This window comes from Suillus fuscotomentosus, assembly GCF_016647785.1.
Source record: "Suillus fuscotomentosus strain FC203 chromosome Unknown F5891scaffold_58, whole genome shotgun sequence".
NCBI lineage: Eukaryota > Fungi > Basidiomycota > Agaricomycetes > Boletales > Suillaceae > Suillus > Suillus fuscotomentosus.
The window spans coordinates 52,240-71,666 of record NW_024539570.1 but is presented as its reverse complement, the minus strand read 5'-3'; the positions used below and the strand labels follow the sequence as shown (position 1 = coordinate 71,666).

The following is a 19,427-nucleotide window of genomic DNA, read 5'->3' as shown; positions in this document are numbered from 1 at the left end:
GATCTCCACTTATCCTCTCACTGACGATGAAGTTCTAGTGGAATATGCTCTGGACGGAACATCCGTCCGGATCATCGAGAACATCTCCTTCGACACTCCGCTCACCAAGGATGGGACCTCGAAGAACGAAATCCGGAAGGCTCTCCACAAACGAGCAAAACCTCTCCGGAACCTCTGGATCCTCGCCTCTCAGCAGGACTACACGAAGACCTCCAACAAAGCTCAAGAATTTGCTATGGAGGACGCACAGGAAAAGAAGAAGAAATCATTTGAAGAACTGGTACCTTCCTATCTTCATGATTTTACTGACATCTTCGCAAAGGATGGTCTAAACAAACTCCCTCCATCACGACCGGGAGTAGACCACAAGATCGAAATGAAGGAAGGCTTCATTCCGAAGTCTTCTCGAGCCTACCCGCTCTCACCAAAGGAAACCGACACTATCAAAGCATTTTTGGACGAACACCTCGCCAAAGATTTCATCCAACCCTCGAAGTCTCCTCAAGCTGCTGGATTCTTCTTTGTCGGCAAGAAGGACGGGTCTCTCCGCCCATGCCAGGACTACCGATACATCAACGAATGGACGATCAAGAACGCGTACCCACTCCCTTTGATACCACCCTTGCTTGCGAAACTCAACAAGGCACAATGGTTCACAAAGGTTGACGTACGCTCAGGATACAACAATATCCTCATTCATCCCGACGATAGGTGGAAAGCCGCGTTCTCCACCTCATACGGGCTCTTTGAGCCCAAGGTAATGTTTTTTGGATTGTGCAATTCACCCGCCACCTTCCAAGCTTACATGAACCAGACGTTTTCAGAAGAACTGAACGAAGGATGGTTAATTGTCTATATGGACGACATCCTGATCTTTTCAGATAACCTGGACGAACACCGGCAGAGGACCCGCCGAGTGTTGGAGAAACTCCGCAAAGAGTCTCTCTTCCTCAAACCCGAGAAATGTACTTTCGACTCTCAAGAAGTCGAGTACCTCGGTATGATCATTCGACCCGGACAGGTCGCTATGGACACTGCCAAGCTGAAAGGCATCAGCGAATGGCAACAACCCTCTTCGGTCAAGGACGTGCGGTCCTTCCTCGGATTCTGCAACTTCTACCGTCATTTCATTCCCCACTACTCCGACATCGCACGCCCTCTCCTAGACCTAACCAAGAAGGAGATCCCCTTCTCTTGGTCCGACTCCACCGAAGCTTCATTCCAGCATCTGAAGAAGCTTTTCACCACCGAACCGGTTCTGCGGAACCCTGACTCCTCGCGACAATTTGCACTTGCAACTGACGCCTCGCTCTTCACGACTGGAGCAGTCCTACTCCAGACAGATAGCAATGGGGATTACCACCCCTGCGGCTATCTCTCCCAGTCTCTCAACACAGCCGAACGGAACTACGAGATCTACGACCGGGAACTCCTTGCCATCATCCGAGCCCTTCAGGCTTGGAGGCACTTCCTTGAAGGAAATCCTCACCCGGTCATTGTCTTCACGGATCACAAGAACCTGATTTATTTCCGCTCCGCACAACGACTCACCCAACGACAGGCCAGGTGGCACCTCACGCTCACCAACTTTGATCTGGAACTTCACCACGTTCCCGGAACAAAGCTCGCTGCACCGGATGCCTTATCCCGACGTCCGGACCACGCTATAGCTGGTCAGGATAACGAGGATCGTATCCTCCTCCCCGACACCCTGTTCACCCGTCTAATTGACGCTGAACTCGCAGACGAGTTCCAACGACTCTCTGACGACCCCTCCGACCAGACTGTGAAAACAGCCTTGGACGCTCTCTCCGGGGTGTGCGCACCCCCCATGAAGTCTGCACTTTCCGATTGGAGGTTCACCGATGGTGTTCTCTTCTATAAGGATCGTGCCTACGTTCCCCCTGACCTCCGGCATCGCGTGTTGTCTCTACATCACGATCACCCAACCGCCGGGCACCCCGGGCGTTCCGGTACCGAATGGAACGTCAAGAAATCCTACTGGTGGCCCGGAATGGGCTCCTTCATTAGGAAATATGTCGATGGCTGCGCCATGTGCCAGCAGATGAAGGTTAACACCCACCCCACGACACCTCCCCTCACCCCAATACCCTCCTCGGCCCTCCGGCCCTTCGCTCAGGTTTCGGTTGATTTAATCACCGACCTCCCCGAGAGCGCCGGCTACGATTCTGTCATGGTCGTGGTAGACCATGGGCTTATGAAGGGGGTAATTCTCTGCCCTTGCAGAAAAACCATCACAGCGGAAGGAGTAGCCGAACTTTTCTTCAAGAAAGTGTTCATGCGCTTCGGACTCTATGACAAGATCATCTCGGACCAAGGCCCCCAATTCGCCTCGAAGCTAGCAAAAGAGCTAGGACGACTCCTCGACTACCAAGTCGCACTCTCCACTGCCTACCACCCTCAGACAGATGGCCAGACCGAACGGCTCAACCAAGAGCTCGAAACCTACCTCCGGATCTACTGCCGGACGACCCCCTCTGAATGGGCAAAGCACTTGCCTATGGCCGAATTCGTTCATAACTCCTGACGACACTCTGCCAGAAATGCCTCCCCCTTCTATCTCATGATGGGCTATGAACCACGAGGCATCCCCCATCTATTCCCCGACTCTACCCTACCAACCGCCGAAGACCGAGTCAAATCACTCGCCAAAATCCACGAAGAAGCCCTTGCATGCCACAGCCTCGCGCAGCAACGCATGGCTGATCGTTCCTATGGCCAGTGTTACAAGCCATGGAACGTTGGTGATAAGGTATGGCTATCCGCCACGAACCTAATCACCGGATTCCCTTCTAGGAAACTCGCCCCGAAACGATATGGACCCTTCCCAATCCAGAAGGTCCTCTCCCCCATCACGTTCCAGCTAAAGCTGCCTGCCAGCTGGCGTATCCACCCCATGTTCCATGCCTCGGAACTTTCCTCCTATCAGGAGACAGACGTGCATGGACCGAATTTCACCGAACCTCCTCCTGATCTTATCGATGGAGAGGAACACTACGAAGTGGAAGCTATCCTCCAACACAAGGGTACCAGATCGCGTCGCCGGTACCTCGTGTCTTGGGTTGGCTATCCTGCCTCCGAACGAACGTGGCTCCCCGAAACAGAATTGAAGTCCGCAGCGGAGCTCCTGAAGGCGTATAAGAAGCGACTCAAGATCGCTTCAATCGCCATCTCATGTTGATCAACAAACGCCACTGCAACTTCTCCTACCGCCCTCACTACACGAGGGCTGACCCCACCGACGAACCCATCCACACCAACACCAAAACCTTCCATCGCCAATGAATCCGCAATCGCCACCGCCCCACGAAACCCAAACCCATCGACAAACAGAGACCCGTTACCCAATACCCCACCTACGCCACTACCCAAGGAAAGACGCTTCACTATGTCGGTCTCAGTGTCGTCTGTTTCCTCGCACTGATCCGCTACCTCTCATGCGTCTGCCTCCGACCGCGACCCGACGAGCCAGCCAACGCATGGCCATGATAGGCCCTCCCCCCCGGGATACACCATCTTCCGATGACCATCCCTTCGCTCAGTTGTCCAAGATAGGCAACGGGCCTACTGGGAAGCAGTCATCTGCGACCCCCAGTATGCAATTCGACTCGACAACTATCTCAACCGCACCAACGACGACATAACCATGAACCTCGTCCAGGCCTTCAGGGCCACCGACGCCCTCACCGGCGATATCGCCAGGATCGACCTGGCTAGGGAGACTTCCCTATCCACTGTCTCGACCAGATATAACCAAGGCAAGATCAAGCGAGCCTTGCTAAATCTGTTTGAGCTCAGGAACTTCCATGCTGCTGTCATGGCCATCGAGGAGGAGCGGGCATTTAATCCCCCTCCTGACCCGCTTGCAGTCGTCGAGCACGCTGTCTATGACAGAGCTCCGACCCCCTTCCTCCCCCAACTACCCCGCTCTGAATCACCAGAGCATATCCCCAACGTCACCCAGTTGACCAATCCCGAGATCGACCGTCTCTACAACGAATACGAACGCAAGCTCTACGCTCCACGTAACCCCTCCCCCATCCTTGATGTCGACACCATCTCTATCACCATCCCAGAGTTGGATGAGTGCCCTCCCGAACCACCTGTTCTCAACCCCGACGATTGGGTACCTACTGAAGTGGTCCCACACCTTTCTATTGGTTCTCCGGAACCTCTTCCCACTCCGCCACGCCGAAATCACCGTGCTCATGCACGATCCATCCTGTCCCTAGGACTACCCCTCTCCCATGCGCATCGCCCGCACACCCAGAACTTCACTAGGCACTATCCTCGCGAGGAAGCCCAGGAAGACGCCATCAACGACGCGCGTCGTGATGCCACAGAGACCACCCAGGTCTACCGCAGCAACGTTGTCTGCCGCCAGTGCCGTGTCTTTGGACACAAACAGAAACACTGCGCGCAATACTTCTGCCGCATTTGTGGGCAATTTGCCCCAAAACATCTCACTCCCTTCTGCCCTCGACTCGACGGCAGAAAGATCCTTCGCCGTGGAACCTCTTCCGACCGGTTCTACAGGGACATGCAGCAGCTCGAAGCTGCGTATGACCAGGACGCTGCTCGCCTTGAGCAAGAACGTGAAGAGAACGCAATCGAAGCCGCCTCCTGGCTCGAAGACCTCGACTTCGACCCCAAGTGGTATAACAACCAGGACGACTACGTTCCCCTGGACGATGATTAAAGAGTTCGTGGAACTCTACCTTGAAACGGGGGTAATGTTACAAGTAACATCGGCTACATGGCCCCCCTATCATTTTTCCCCTTCGTCCTCGCCCTCGTATGCCTCCGGCTCGTACTTCTCTACCGACTATCCGTTGACCAGATCCTCGGGACTGTCCCCGTCCCTCATCCCCCTCCTATCGCACCAACGTGCGCACGTGCCTTCGGGCTATGACTCGTTCTGACTCGTGCCACCAATGTGGCTTTCCTTATCTTGTCTTATCTTTCCTCTGACTCATGCGTGCTGCGCATTGTATCATTTACCGTTGGCTCGTTCCAACGTTTCTCGGTCTCATTCCGCATTCGACCTCACATCACTAATCAGGCTCTGCTACCAGCGTACCTATACCCTTTCTGTTTCCCCTTTGCCCTTACCTACAGTACGGTAGCCTTGCCCTTAACCCTTTCCACTTAGTATAAGTAGTCGGTCACTTTGTACTAGATTCCCTAACTTGAATCTACTCAATCTTCCCTCGAACATACTTCCCTCTGAAGCTGAGGGAGCTTCAGTCTCTAGTATCTTTTCTTAGGTGCTCATCGCGCCTAAGTCTACCTCAATCGACTACCTCATTGTTCGGACAAGACTGTCCTTACTTTGAGAACGTCAGTGACTTTGAAGACATCCGTCTTAGAAGTCACGTGACACGCGCGTCTCTGATATCTGCCGACTCGACGTCGCCAGTCTCAGTCGCTACACCGGACCCTTCCGGTTACATCACGAACGTTAGCGGATGACGCCCCTCTTAGGGCTCCGCATAACAGATTTATTTGAGTGCATAACAGTAGCTGTAACATGAATTTGACATTTGTTCTACAATTACAGGCTGTCTGTGCCCTGGCTGGGTTCTACGTTGGAGAGCAGTATAGTGTTCCATGGGCAACAACTGATGTCCCGGCTGAGCTACAGATGCAAATATTTCCCTTCGTCGAGGATGCCCTGGCCAATCTCCGCCAGGCACCTGATACCAACTATGGCACCATCAATTTCCTCGAGTTGCTGCAGCTGCTTCGTGGCTACTTCTGGCAGGTGAGAGCTCCAAAGCCACTAAAAGTGTCTCTGGGTCTGATATGATGTACTTCACATACTAGGTCATTGCTGCAATCCACGAGTCATTCCCAGACTCTGCCCCTCTGAAACGGCTGCAGGTCATTCAGTCTAGTGAGGCCAAGATGTTCCTTCAGCAATGGCCAAGGGCCAGGGAAGCTCTCGAGGCCACCGCACAATCTGACCTTGCTATCAGCAGTTCATTTGGAGAGGCTGCCACTCAAAGCGCCTTTGTGTCTCTCGCAAACTCTCAGCGCCAATCGGATACCACCATAAACACTATCCTCTCCCACTGCAACTGGCTTCTTTGACGGACAGAACCACTCTCCCCATCGAAGAACTATGATGGAGCCAGGTTCTCACCTGTGGCTGCATCCAGTGTTGGCTGCAGCACCATGCGCACTGCGGGTCCTGATGTTTCAAGGCCACCAATGGCACAAGGAGACGCCTGCCAGCATCCTCCTCCTCTGTCTCAGACTAATAAGCACAGAGCTTGCACTGCTGAAGAATCGACACCCACACTGCATCTGCAGCCCAATATGAACCCGGTAACCATTGTCCGAGACGGCCACTCCTTCCATGTGTTGCCACTCTCACCAGCAATGCCCCCCGACTTCCATTTAGGTCGCGATCTCATCATTCCATCAGCCGAGGCCTTCTGTGACCCCATCATTGTGTCTGTACCACAGTTCCCTCAGTTCACGGCTCGAAACTGCAGCTGGAGCTCCATCTTCGAGATGGTGAAGCAACCATCCCTCCTTTGGGCCTGCTGGCATCCTCATAACCTTGGTGAATACCACACCATCAAACAACTCTGGGCGGCTTGGCATGAGGGCATGATCGTTGACTAGTGTGGGTCAGATGCCACCCCTCCAGCTCATTGAGCAGGAGTGGGGAGGAACAAAGGACCGTTCGACTCGCAAAGGGCGCCGTCAGGCTTGGCGGCCACACAATGACAACAACGTGAGCAGTCTCTGGTTCCTTCGTTTTCTCTCACATCTGAGACTCTGTTCCAGGTGAGGCGACAGTGGTCCCAATTCATGTTCTTCATCGCACACATCAACTCCACGATGGACGCTGGCAATCACACATCAGAAGCCGTTCGAATTCTGGACGAGCAGCATGGCTCCATGTCAGTCCCACAGTTCCACTCAAAACTTCAGCCAAAGAAGAAACGGACGCAAGCGCCTGCTGCTAGCACCAACGCATCATCTGTGTGAGGATGAGCCCCGCTTTTCTTTTCCACCTTGAACTCAAGTTGATTAATGAACCCCACCCTGATGATCATTTTCTGCCTGCCAGCTACAATAGTGTGTCTAATGACGGTCTGCTACTAGTCCTAGTACAATGTGAGATTGTGTCTCCTTTCACCAGATTCGCGTCTTCAAAGGCCTCGAGGAGTTTGTGGAATGCATGTGTCCAGAGGCAAATGATGATGTTGGACTTGGGCCTGGAATTGACGCAGAGGGGGGAAGCCACAACTCTTGGGGCGAGGGAGATCTCCATCAGATTATGCATCATCTCAGCGAGTCCCTGCGCACCATCAAAATCAACATGGAAGGAATGCGTGTGCCCAGAGGCGAACGACGATATGGTACTTACCTGTGATTGATGATTGATGCAGGAGGTGGAAGCCACTGTCCACAGCTCTCGGGGCGGGGGGAGGATCTCCTCCATCTCCATCAGAGATCTCACAGCAGGTTCTGCCATGCCGTCAAAATCAGCATCAGCATCAGCAGCGCAGCGCAGGACCAGAAGACCCACTTACTGTTCGACCTGCCCGCCCCGTCGTCCGAGAAATCTCCAAGGAGAAGACTTCTCCTGCCCACCGAAAAACCGTGATCAAAACCTGTGATCCGCTCCACGAAAAGTGTGATTCTGCCTGGTTGAAACCGTGATCGAGGGCAAAGAACCGTGATTCGGCGCTTGCCTGGGACAAGTCTTGACGCGCTCGCTGCAGCAAAAGTGTGATCCCGCCTCTGTGATTTCGTCTGAGAACTGGAGCCGAGATTACTTAATATGTTGTATCTGATTGAAACCCTCGTCTGTCGGAACAAGAATATCACAATATTGCGCATCAAACTCGCCGAGCTGGACAGCAAGATACTTGCTTATCACGAGGATCCTCGCTATGTGGACTTGTGAGACCCCAAGGATACCCGAAAGGGTGGAGTGAAGACACCCTCTACTTCTCGAAGGCTCGATGCGATGCTACTTGTCGCAGAAGGGTCAGCAAAAGCCACCGAGTCCAATGAAAACCACAATGGTGCTGGAGTTGAGCAAATTTTTCGTTGCATTGCTAGCAAGGGGTGCAACACGACACGTAGTGTTGTTGGCAGAATGCTGCCATTCTGCCAGTGGCAATTGCCAAGGGGCAATTGCTGGCAGTAGGTCAAGGGTGGTTGGCAGAAGTCGGCAGAAATACGCTGAACTAGTATTTGTTCCTACTAAAAAACAATAAAAATATGACATGTGGCCTAGAAGCCCAAGGGCCATTCTGTCCAAAAAATTGTGTCCAACCACTTTGTTAGTAGTTACTGGGGAGAAAGTCAAAATTTGGTCAAAAACAACTCAAATCACTACTTTTTCACATGCAACTGCTGCTCGGCACAACAGCATCCATCTAATTGACTGAAAAATATGATCATTGGGCATGCTTGTGCAGTGTGGCTCACTACAAAAAATGCAATCAAGGCTCAATTCTATCAATTCTATCCCTGGATCTATTGCTTCTGCAACTTCCAAGTCGACTCAAAGGTCGTTTGCATGGATTCCTCCCCTTGCAGCAGACTCTGATCACCAGGATTGACCAACTGTCAGAAAATGATGGGGCAGAAGGTATCCACGGTGCCAACTGGCTTTGTTGAAGAGATCAATGTACTCAATCAAAGCTCAGAGAGTGCATCAGGGTATGATATTGATGCACTTTTGACTCATGAGTATAGCTTAGTGTAGTACTCAAAACCATTTTTGCCATAGTACAAACATAGTTGAAAAGAGCTAAAAACGCTCACAATACATTTTGCCGACTTTTGCCATTCTGCCGTTCTGCCATCTGCCAAGAGGCCAATTCCTTTCTGCCCACGACACTAACGACACGAGCAATGCCACGAAATAAAGAACGGATCCTATATCACTTGTCAAAATGTGATTGGCTTGATTCTGACCTGTGAAAAAGAGCGTGTACTAACCAGTAGCGAGCTTTGGCTGTGCATATCCCATTATTAGCAGATCAGTGACGAGAGCCAAAAGGAGCCAGACTACTGGCACCGCTGACGACAACTTATCAGCCGACTTGCAAATATACGCTTAGCACTTTACATACATTTGACACAGTGTTGAAGTTTCACCAGACTGTATAAAGGACACTAATCTGGTGCTACGCAGGAATAATATTGAAGGCTATATGCTCTGCAGCTGTGTCCATTAAGACAGCGGACGCCAGGTTACAGAATAAATAGCGGCCAAATTTGAATTTCCGAAACAGTGGAGCACTGGGAAGAGATTCAGAGACAGCTCAACTTGAAATCAGTAGTTGATGCAGCAAAACTCACATAATTCTGCCAAATTGAAATTCGTACCCATATGGATATGCAGGATATAAAGGCTGGTTGTCGTCCTACAGTGAAACCGTTCTCCCATCCCCAGAGATATCATATCACCCCGCACAGAAAATGCGTCTCTCCCTCCTCGCCGTTGTTGTTGCTTTGACAGCATCCATGTTTGTCAGTGCATGTAAAACCGAGAATCAAATTTGCACGTCACGTCTAGATTGCTGCGATTCTATGTTGTGTGTGCATACTCAGCCTGACGTGAGTATGAGAAAGTCGCTGTGCAGCCAGGATTCAACCACATGACTCACCTGCTCGCCTTAGGTAAAAACTCACATTGGAATCTGCAGACCATAACTGGCGGAGGGAAAATTGAGCCGACAGCCCGAGCGGCATGTCGCGTCAGTGAGTCATGTTTTTGCTTTCGCTTTAGTATCATGCTAAAGCTTGTTGGTGCAATACCTAGTTCGCAGTGACGCACTCAATCATTACAGTTGCTTTTGGTCAAATTTTCATACCGCTCGAGCAATGTAAATATGTGAACTTATCTAAAAATGATTGACCATGCCTAGTCTTGCTCGTCGTCCACTGAGCCTGAGTTCAAGAGGCCACCGAAACTAGCGATCCGAGACAATGCTATCGATAATTAATATTGGGAAGCCGTAAGAAGATGGAACGCTCACTTTTGCAAACTGTTGTATGCTAAACTGTCTCACACACCAAAACAAAACACAACGATACCGCGATACCGTATAAATAATCGTCCCATTGTAAGCATGTCTATATATTATTAAGTACACAATGAGCGAAATACCCAGCCAAAAAGCCTGAAACGTTTCGTCAATGCAGGCATGGCGCTGGAGTGCTATCATGACCGAGCCTAAATAAATAAAAAGTATTAGCTCACGACTCCCCCACAGGAATGGGCATCGAGAGTTCTTCCGCAGAGCTAGCAAGCGCGTCGTAGAGATAGATGACGCCGAATATGAGGAAAAGGGCTGCACCCCCTAGGGTCACTGCAATGCCGGATTAGTTGCGATGACGACAGACAGGAAAATCGAAACAAATAAAACAAATCGGCAGGTAATAACATGCAGGAAGCACAGCAGAATGACATGCGTGCTGTGAAGTAATCATAGACGTCGAGCATCGAATAGATGCATGAGGGTATGATGATATTCCGAAGCAAAGGACAATCATTGAGGGGAAATAGACGACTCACCATGTTTGACGGAGATTTTACTCGATACATAGCGCCCTCCTATGACCGCCAGCGCTGTGCAACACGTATGGCCAAGGACCGTCCCTACCGTCACGAGATACACATTCTAAAAATACGCCTCGTCAACACAGGTCTTCGAACCAACAAAGAAAAAGAGAGCTCACATCAGCAGCACCTAGAGCAATCGTAGCAATCTGACTCCTATCCCCCCACTCTCCAAGGAAAGTAAGCACAAAGGACTGCACGAAAACAGGCCCGAGGATAAGACTGCAAAAATTCCTCACGCCTTCCGCGACACTCGAACTCAATTTTTTCTGTTTTCTCGCACCTGAGGATGAAGAGACTGCTTCCCCCTCCTCGAGCCGTTCAAGCGGAATACTACCTCCCGCCTCGATGTCGTCCTCCTCTATCTCCTCTTCCACCTCTCTCATCTCTTCCTCGACCTTTTCCCTTCCCTTCCCCCCCATCTCCCTTGCTTCCATCATCATCTTACTCCCAAAGACCAAAAACAGTACCCCAGCCATAACCTGAGTCCATTTCTTGGGTAAAAGCGCAGGCAGTATATGACCCAGTGAAGCTGACAGGATAGACATCAGTGCAAGGGAACCAAGAGCGCCTAGGAAGACGACGAGGCGAGGATGGCGCATGGAGAGAATGGCGGCGATGAAGAAGGTTTTGTCCCCAATTTCGGAGAGGATGATCGTCATGAAGGAACGGATGAGGGCTTCCACTGAGAAATCGGTGGGTACGGTGGGTGATTGTGTTGACATCTGGAACGGGATTAAGATTAGGTACTGAATAGAGAGGATGAGGCTTATTTACCGTGTACCAGATAGTAGGTCAGGTCTTGGAACCTTTTGTTTGAGGAGCGTGCACTGCACGACTATTGTCAACGTGTTATATAAAGGCGAGCGCCAATGGCGGTGGGCAAAGCCCGCTTTGGGGAACCAGCACCTTCCCACACTAAAAGTTCGCACTGGCCAAGTGGCAATTGTTCCTGCACCACAGCGTACACGCATTCAACGAAAAAAGAACCTACGAACATGGTGCGGTCACATCGTGCACGTTGAGGGCTGACCAGGCTCCCAAGACGTCGACAGCCATCTGCTGCGTACATGGAACCGCATGCATATACAGTATTCAACATGCTCTCTTCTGCAATAACGGAGGAGCAGTCCAGAATATGTATGTCTCATTTCCATATTTCAGAGTGGATGGCGAATCGATTGATCAGGAACGAACCAACACATTGATTCAATTCCTCCATTTTCATAGCAAATATGAAATCATTGTACATGGCTGCGCCGTCCCCGAGGCAGGCTATGGCTCACTAGTTACTAGCTTGTCATGTAATCCTTGCCAATATTCCGATATGAGTCGTTCTGAACGCATCTACGCATCCTCAGTTTTGGCCTGGTACTCCCGGCTTTGATAGCAAAATCATATTTAGTATTTTCCTCACTCCAAGTAAGTCCGATATATATTCTCAGAAAGTCTCCATCTCACGTTGCAACTACACCTAAGTACGGTCAGACGCGTTGACTCTGCCTACTTGTATCGATCATCATTTTCTGTGGAACTCATTGCTAGTCTTAAAACAAGATGGTCTTGTGACTGTTGATCGGCGGCCTTGTCCTTGTTCCAGCCTTTCATGTTTGTCTCTGGATCCAAGATGGTGTACCATGTGGTTAAACTATTTCGAATTACAAGCCCAGGTTCTGTTCATACCAAGATAAACAAGTGCGCAAACATTTCATTCACTTTGCAACATTGCCTCTATCCATTTCTCAATCAGCAGCGAACTGCATATTATCCCATCAACAAGAGCATCAACGGTAAAGCGGAAACATAACCCACCAGTGTGTTGCTACGTGCTAATTTAACGCTCTCCTCTTGAGACTAATCGCCCTTATGATAGCACATCCAAGCACCATCTAGCTAATATCACGAGGCCCAAAGGGCGAGTCATTCAGCGAGAATTTGATGCAAAGCAAACCATTCCTACTCACAACATAGACGCATTTATCTAATTGATCGCAACAGTCACGGCTATGTACGCAAGGCGCTTCCCGTGGCGCACACGCATTGACAGACATTATAGATGTTGCCAGCGCAACAATAGCGACGAGGAAGGAGAAATGCATTGTTTATGCAAGGTCGTATAAACTGCTGAGGTGCTTGAAAAATATCTTTGGAGTAAAGTGGACGGTAGGAAGATGACCTGCTCTTATACTTGCGAAAAATAATGCCTGTTTTAGCCGGAATTCTGTTTGGCGGAATGGTTTAAGCAGAACCTATCTTATGATAAACGGAGCTAGTGGACCCTGCCCACTGCCAGCAGAACTTTGTATGTCATAATTTGATTTGAAAGTAGGCCCGTGGTGATGTGATCCCTCGTGTTGACGAGATAGATCACATTCGCTCATTTGGCACGGTAGATCATTAATGAGTTCAAACATCCACATTGCTCGAGCAGTATAAAGGATTGTCCAAAAACAACTGTACTGATTGGCCTCGAACTAGATATAATTAATTACTTCATTGTGATACCAAGCGAAAGCAGAAAAATGACTCATTGTCGCGATGTGTTGCTCGGGCTAGGTCAGGAACCCGGACACCTAAGGCGCGCAGGTGATTTATGTGATTTAATCCTGGTGACACAACGACCTGTTCATATTCACGTCAGGTGCATATATATAGCCCGAAGAGATATCTTGCAAACTACTTCACGCTACATGCACTGGCATACATAGATACTGTCAAAGCATCGATGGCGAGGAAGGAGAAACGTACTTCCTGTGCGAGGTAATATGGAATCTCCTGAGGGGGGTCTCGAATGATATATCCGAGGATCGGGGGAACACTATAGGACGACGACCAGCTTTTACACCCTTATGGGCGCGACTCTGATCGATTTGGCAGTATCGTCAGATGGCAAAATTTGGGCTGCTGGGATTCATATCGTGTGTGTGAGGAGTATAGTCCATGCTGTGTGGTGAGATGGCTCGGCAGCACGCTCCGGGCTCCATGGCTCGGCAGCTCCACGAAGCGACCGCTCTACCTACTCTACCGTATTCGGATTACAAACCCAAGTTCTGTCTACACCAAAAGACAACAATACCAGCCTATTCACGAGCGGGCTAGTCTGGCGATACCACGGAGCCGTGATGTGCCGTGTAGATCCTTGCGCTTGCGTTCCTGATGCGGGCAAGTGACATTGGTAGCGTGTCTGATTTCATTCTTAGGATTGCCAGAACAAAACCTCGGTTGACGGTCGCAAGAAAGATCTCATGGCGTTTGTTGGCCATTTGTGGCGAAAAACTAGAGGCAGTTCCACGAGTAGTTGGCGTATCCAGGATGAATCGGCCTGATGAACTAATTGCAATGTATTCCACTAGCTTCGGCATCTGTCATAGTCGCTCAACCGCTGAAAACCAGTCTCTCCAGGGGACACTTCGACCGTGCCAAAAATCCTCAAGCAATTCATGGGGCCTCAATATTCGGTAGCTTCTGAAATTGAAGTGAGCTTCCAGCATGCACAAATTGGGCAGCGAGATAACATCGAATAGGTCGGATAATGGGTGCGCGGTATAAGTGTTATGTACGACGCGTAAGTATTGGATTTTGGTGTATGAGGTTTCTGTTAGCTTGGGTGTCAAGCAGATCGTTAACGAGAAGAAATTTGGATATAGTCAGAGCAAGAGCAGGATTGCTTTAGGAAGACGTATGACGATCTCGACAATTATCAGGTCAGCGCACAGGACCGAACGACGAGAAGTGTACGGTGTCGAAACACGGCCTGATGCGAATGACCTTGAGATTACGCTCAATGGATGGCAGTTGCAAGATAGACTGTGCGATAATCTAACCCTTGTATGGCCAACTTTTGAGATGCTGAGAGGTTGTTGTCTAACAAAAGTTCGGGATGGTCCACTTTTCTTTCGAACGTGATGAAGAGACGATATTCGATTGATGTGAAGCTCAAGAAAGTTTCGTATTTTGGTCGCCTCATTTGCGGGGCAGTCAAGATCTAACGGGGGGATATCTTTGTGACCGCTTGAGCCATAAGTCATAGCTAACACTGTCTCTATCTATGTCTCAATCACAAGCGAACTGCTTATTCAATCGATAACAGCACTACGGGAAAGCGGAAAAACGACCCACCAGTATATTAATTGACCGGCTTCCTCACTGAGGATCGTCGTCAGGAGGAAAGCAGGCTGAATATGGGGGAAACGACTACCAGGCCCCGAAGGGTAAGACATCAAGTGAAAGTTTGATGCGAAGCAAACTACTACTACTTACAACGTGCCGACAGGTTATTTTATCGCAGCAGTCACTGTCCATAACGCAATACTTGGTGATGTCGTGACACCCCCCATACGCACTGACGGACGTTATAGATGTTGCCAGCGCAACAACTTGAATAACGGTGAGGAAGGAGAGACGCATTATCTGTGCGAGGTGGTATAAACTAGTGAGGTGCTTGAAAAATCTCTTTGGGATGAAGTGGATGGTAGGAAGATGACTCGCTCTTATACCCCTGAAAAGTGACACTTGGCGTCTTAGCCAGCATTCTGTTTGGCATCATTGTTTAGGTAAAGCCTATCACTTCCGGTCATCGAGTGAGAAGCTGAGCTAGTGGCTCACTGCCAGCAGAACCTATCCCCTCTGGTCGTCAAGTGAGGAGCTGAGCTAGTAGCCCACTGCTGGCAGGAATTCTATGGTATCGCATATTACAACTCTATTGGAAGTAAGGCCCGCGATAACATGTTGATAGACAGATTTCACTCAACGGCATGATGATCCACCGAGTCAACGGTGTAGCAAAGTGTACCCAGTGGTTTGACGTGTCGGTGATACGGTATCTTTGCCTTAAGATTTGACGCTCCATGGGTAGGTTTGGCACGGTATTGCGGAGACATAGACTCTGAGTCACGGGGTTTGGGTGGATGCGACAATATCCACTACCTGGCACCGGAGTCGGACCGCACAGAAGTTTGCGATGTGCTACTGTAAAGTTGGTTCACCCGCAGTACAGGCGCTTCATCGGGAATAAAATTCTAGCGTTTTGTGTTGCATGATACGGAAAGGGTTGTCTTGTGGTAATGCTTGACGCCTCCCTTCAAACAGGTGTCATCATCTAGTCTTCGCACAAAACGACCCAAGTAAGTTACAGCACACGATACGATACGACTTTCACAATGACATGATATGATACTTATATATTTTTTCATTGTCTTCCACGAGGCTCCAGGCCTAATGTAGCAAGAACACGCGTAGTCCACCTCAATCGGCGCAGGGCGGGGTCCAGCACGGCACAATAAGCAGTCACGGTCAACAAAACCACACACCAAGTTACTCCTCCTCCATAATCAACCTCAGTGCTTCTTCGCTCCTAGGACGTATGTCGCACACGAACGGGCTTGGAGTTCTGTATGATGGAGAGCATGGTTAGCGCTCATTCGGTAGAAGGAGGGAGGGGTAAAAAGAAGAGAAAGAGGAATTGAAAGATAGTAGGGCGAAAACGCATCGAATATGAAATATATATGAAAGCGCAAGAACACCACCCTCAGGTCCCGTCAACTCAAACCACAGGCAGTCCTACGTAATGAACCGAAACTCCCCCACCTGAAAAACCTACTCCGCACCCGCGCCAAAAAAACAGACCCAAGAAAAAATGAAAACACACCTAAAAACGGCATTCTCGAACTTGACAACAGGCTCGATGTCCACGCCTTTCTCATCTCTCGCTTTGCGTATATCAAGCGTGGCGAGCATGCTGGTTATTAAGAGCCATATCGAAGATTCGACGAGGTGTGTTCCTGGGCAGCGGCTGCGGGTGGGTGGATTTTGTTTAGTTTTGGTTTGGGAATGTTGAACGAGAAGATGACAAAATGACAAAATGATGACATGCCAAACACGGAAGTGTCACCACGTCACAAAAATTCACTCACCGCCTCCCAAATCCAAACACAAACGCTCTTGGATCTCTTTCCTTCCCAGCCTCCTCTTCCTCTCCGCCCCCACCCCCACCTACATCTACATCTATTCCCTTCCCCATCCCACCCACGATCGCATCCGCCAGCCACCTCTCAGGCTCAAATACCTCTGGATCTTGATACAACTCAGGATCACGCATGATAGCCCATATATTCCCGAATACAAGGGATCCTTGTGGGATGTGCATGCTTTCGTAGGTATCGGGTTGTGTGAGTCTGTGTGGGAGGCCTGGCGTGCGTGAGGCGGCGTTGTGGGTAGGCGATGTAATGGATGGCAATAAGATGCTAATCAGCCCTGAAAATATTCAACAGAAAGTTGAGCACTCACTAAGCGGAACAGGCACACCCCATCTAAGTGTTTCCGTGAAAACTGCATCGCAGTACGGAAGCTTTGCGCGATCTTCGAATGTGGGTAACCTGTTTGCTACTGATTGGCTCGATCCCAACTCATCTTCCCTTGATCGAAGGACATCATCGAGCTCTTCTTGGGCGCGTTGGAGTACATGGGGGTGCTGAACCATAGCGAGGATGAAATGGGAGAGAGTTGTGATGGTTGTGTCGATGCTGGCTTTTCGGCGTGGTATCCCAGGTGAATGTGTTTTCCGTGTGAATGGCGTCGTATTCAATGATGAGATTGTAGAGTGGCAAAGGTCAGTGTGACGTGAACGTGAATGTGCGACGTGGGACGGGACAGACGTACCTGAATACATGGAATTGGCTGTCCATCGGATATCATGATCGTGGTCGTCTGTAATGATGTCTCTGGCTACTTCTGCATCGTCGGATGAGGAAGAGTCGCGGTCGCTTGAGGACCCTTCGTTGTCGGTCGTGGTGGTGGAGTCGAAGGATGCGTCAAAAGGGGAAGAGGAGAGTTTGGGAAGTTCGAGGAGGGTAGATACGAAAGATGGACGGGCAGTTCCTTTCTTCTATGGGGGTGTTCATTTTTGAAAACAGGAAGGGAGGAAGAACGTACGATTTCGCTTTTCACAAATTCGTATGGGCGGTCTACGAATTCTTCCATTTTTGCTTTCCAGATTTGGGCGTTGCGCTTGAAGGATGTACCGGGGAACCACAAGGGAAGGTGTTTGACTAAAACGGAAAAGGTAAGTTTAGACAGCAGAAGAGAAATGGAGACTGACGGGCTGGAAATATATCAACGGGCCATATCCCACCTCCGCTTGCGATACGGTTCGCGAGAATGTCTACACATTCTTCTGCGAGGTTTAGAAAGGGGTCATCGTTTGATTTTACTTGGTGTCCATATACGACGAGGAGGGTGAGTCCGCCTGCGTATCTGATATATGTGAGACCATGTCGTTGACAGGAAAAGAGACGAACCTTCTGATATGTTCTTGAAACTGAAGGGGACTTGTAACCAATCTAGACAAAAACGGTCTGCTCTCCATCTGCATCAAGCCATGATACCTGGGAATAACAGCAGGTCCAAACGCTTTCTGCATAAGCTTCCTCTGTCTCCTCGCACGGTCGCCATAGGGAGTGAACGCTGCCATATTCTCGCAGCCACAAAGCTCACCAACCATGATGAGGTGCGGTTTATCGCTATAGATAGACCCGCGTCTATCCAAGAGGTCGAAGACTACTTTTGGGGTGTTGAGGAATATGAGGGATTGGTTGAATATGCGGATGTGGGTTATGGGTCCGTATATGCGTGCCCATTTGAATGCGGTGAGCCAGAGTTCTTTTGGAGTGATATCGAGGATATTACCGATGATGGGAAGGGAATTCGGACCTGGGGGGAAGGGGGGACGAGTGAAACGGGAATAGGCCAGGAATCCGATGGCTACGAGGAGTAGAGTACCTATCAACGCCATTGACTGACGTTTGTTCGATCCAAGGCGACTTATATCGTACATTATCACGTGGGGAGGCTTCGTACTTGGTTTTGAGGTGCGTCGTTTTGGAAGGGTGTTTGTCTTAAATATTCCTGAGTCACGGATAGGCGACGTTGCAACGTCGGCCTCCGATCCAATTTTGGTCTTTCCACCGTCATATGCATCTCCTCCTGATCCTCCTGGATGTTTGTCTGCGTTTGGTTCGTTCATTGCTTCTCACTATATAAACATGCAAATAACCCGACGACGTATCCAGGCTTTACCTTTAAATCTATCCACCCCCTCATCCAAGTCACCTTGTATCCGACAGACCTTCGGTACAAAGGCAATCCACTTGGACCGAGTGCTACTGGAAGGCACTTGTACTGCAGTCATTTGCATCACACGCACCACGGCCTTGTCTGTGAGTTCCAATGATGTGTATAGCACCGCTCCATCCATGCTCTTCATTGCCTGCGCCTTTAGATCTGCTTTGAGAGGCTCTGCTTCTGCAGATCTATTTGGACACCGTCGAGTTGTTCGTCGCTTGACTGTTCTAGCGAACTCACTTTATAATAGCCCACTATCACCGGTTTTGACGTCTATCCGTCTCTCACTCAGGATCCCGCTATCGTACTCTTGAGGTGATGAGAGACGAAGGAAACATTGGCAAGAAATCAACTTGCTTGTGTACCTTTGATGTTTCAAAACACATCAAGGTCAGATTAGATATCAAATCTGACCTTGGTGTGTTGTGAAGCATTGACTCAGTCGGCCAGAGCGCAGGCATAATCCTCGACAATAATTCAAAATTGAGAGGGAGCGATGTGGCTCACAAACTTTAGGCCTATGGATCGCGGTGACACATGCTAACCCAGCCACCACGGCCGCTTTCGATGACCGACTTGTCCGTCACATTCGTCCTCGGTGGAGAATATGCCTTTTTCGTATCTTCCCTGCGCGCGAGTGTCCGGGTTCCCTTTCGAGCCACCGTTACTATCGGTACTGACGAGGTGA

The 19,427-nt window shown here is 49.9% G+C and overlaps 7 protein-coding genes across 7 annotated transcripts; 3 read left to right on the top strand and 4 right to left on the bottom strand.

The window, feature by feature from the left end:
* Positions 1 to 5,551: 5,551 nt before the first annotated feature.
* On the top strand, positions 5,552 to 6,114 carry F5891DRAFT_1193354 (uncharacterized protein; the record flags this gene model as incomplete). The annotated part of the gene is made up of 2 exons (XM_041367725.1): positions 5,552 to 5,785; positions 5,848 to 6,114. The coding sequence occupies 2 exons, from the start codon at positions 5,552 to 5,554 to the stop codon at positions 6,112 to 6,114; spliced, it is 501 nt and encodes a 166-aa protein (XP_041221700.1).
* Positions 6,115 to 6,198: 84 nt separating this feature from the next.
* On the top strand, positions 6,199 to 7,023 carry F5891DRAFT_1193353 (uncharacterized protein; the record flags this gene model as incomplete). The annotated part of the gene is made up of 3 exons (XM_041367724.1): positions 6,199 to 6,645; positions 6,692 to 6,766; positions 6,820 to 7,023. 3 exons carry the CDS (start codon positions 6,199 to 6,201, stop codon positions 7,021 to 7,023), a joined length of 726 nt encoding a protein of 241 aa, XP_041221699.1.
* Positions 7,024 to 7,061: 38 nt separating this feature from the next.
* On the bottom strand, positions 7,062 to 7,790 carry F5891DRAFT_1055222 (uncharacterized protein). Its single transcript, XM_041362654.1, has 2 exons — positions 7,406 to 7,790; positions 7,062 to 7,336 (listed from the first exon to the last, which is right to left on the bottom strand). Exons 1-2 carry the CDS (start codon positions 7,511 to 7,513, stop codon positions 7,106 to 7,108), a joined length of 339 nt encoding a protein of 112 aa, XP_041221698.1. The 5' UTR covers positions 7,514 to 7,790; the 3' UTR covers positions 7,062 to 7,105.
* Positions 7,791 to 9,429: 1,639 nt separating this feature from the next.
* Positions 9,430 to 9,977, top strand: F5891DRAFT_1055220 (uncharacterized protein; the record flags this gene model as incomplete). The annotated part of the gene is given in 3 exon segments (XM_041362653.1): positions 9,430 to 9,660; positions 9,679 to 9,759; positions 9,821 to 9,977. A coding segment is annotated over 1 exon segment (231 nt), but the record flags the coding sequence as incomplete, so codon positions are not given.
* F5891DRAFT_1055217 (uncharacterized protein) lies at positions 9,875 to 11,516 on the bottom strand. Its single transcript, XM_041362652.1, has 5 exons — positions 11,399 to 11,516; positions 10,741 to 11,346; positions 10,577 to 10,682; positions 10,038 to 10,370; positions 9,875 to 9,990 (listed from the first exon to the last, which is right to left on the bottom strand). The coding sequence occupies exons 2-4, from the start codon at positions 11,344 to 11,346 to the stop codon at positions 10,258 to 10,260; spliced, it is 825 nt and encodes a 274-aa protein (XP_041221696.1). The 5' UTR covers positions 11,399 to 11,516; the 3' UTR covers positions 9,875 to 9,990; positions 10,038 to 10,257.
* A 3,263-nt stretch (positions 11,517 to 14,779) lies between these two features.
* On the bottom strand, positions 14,780 to 15,141 carry F5891DRAFT_608248 (uncharacterized protein). The gene has a single exon (XM_041372447.1). It carries the CDS (start codon positions 15,026 to 15,028, stop codon positions 14,816 to 14,818), a length of 213 nt encoding a protein of 70 aa, XP_041221695.1. The 5' UTR covers positions 15,029 to 15,141; the 3' UTR covers positions 14,780 to 14,815.
* Positions 15,142 to 15,934: 793 nt separating this feature from the next.
* Positions 15,935 to 18,410, bottom strand: F5891DRAFT_959071 (cytochrome P450; the record flags this gene model as incomplete). The annotated part of the gene is made up of 9 exons (XM_041375618.1): positions 15,935 to 16,010; positions 16,269 to 16,412; positions 16,534 to 16,592; positions 16,650 to 16,807; positions 16,907 to 17,146; positions 17,279 to 17,340; positions 17,478 to 17,667; positions 17,718 to 17,872; positions 17,917 to 18,410. 9 exons carry the CDS (start codon positions 18,408 to 18,410, stop codon positions 15,935 to 15,937), a joined length of 1,578 nt encoding a protein of 525 aa, XP_041221694.1.
* Between the last annotated feature and the right edge of the window lie 1,017 nt (positions 18,411 to 19,427).

What these genes read in the sequence shown, in the direction of transcription:
- F5891DRAFT_608248 (XM_041372447.1), bottom strand. Translation starts at nt 15,028, where the DNA reads ATGCGTCTCTCCTTCCTCACCGTTATTCAAGTTGTTGCGCTGGCAACA.
- F5891DRAFT_1055222 (XM_041362654.1), bottom strand. Translation starts at nt 7,513, where the DNA reads ATGGCAGAACCTGCTGTGAGATCTCTGATGGAGATGGAGGAGATCCTC. An exon ending in GCATCAATCATCAATCACAG is followed by an intron (nt 7,337 to 7,405) that starts GTAAGTACCATA and finishes GATGGTGCGCAG; the next exon opens with GGACTCGCTGAGATGATGCA.
- F5891DRAFT_1055217 (XM_041362652.1), bottom strand. Translation starts at nt 11,346, where the DNA reads ATGTCAACACAATCACCCACCGTACCCACCGATTTCTCAGTGGAAGCC. An exon ending in TTGCTCTAGGTGCTGCTGAT is followed by an intron (nt 10,683 to 10,740) that starts GTGAGCTCTCTT and finishes GCGTATTTTTAG; the next exon opens with AATGTGTATCTCGTGACGGT. An exon ending in TAAAATCTCCGTCAAACATG is followed by an intron (nt 10,371 to 10,576) that starts GTGAGTCGTCTA and finishes CCGGCATTGCAG; the next exon opens with TGACCCTAGGGGGTGCAGCC.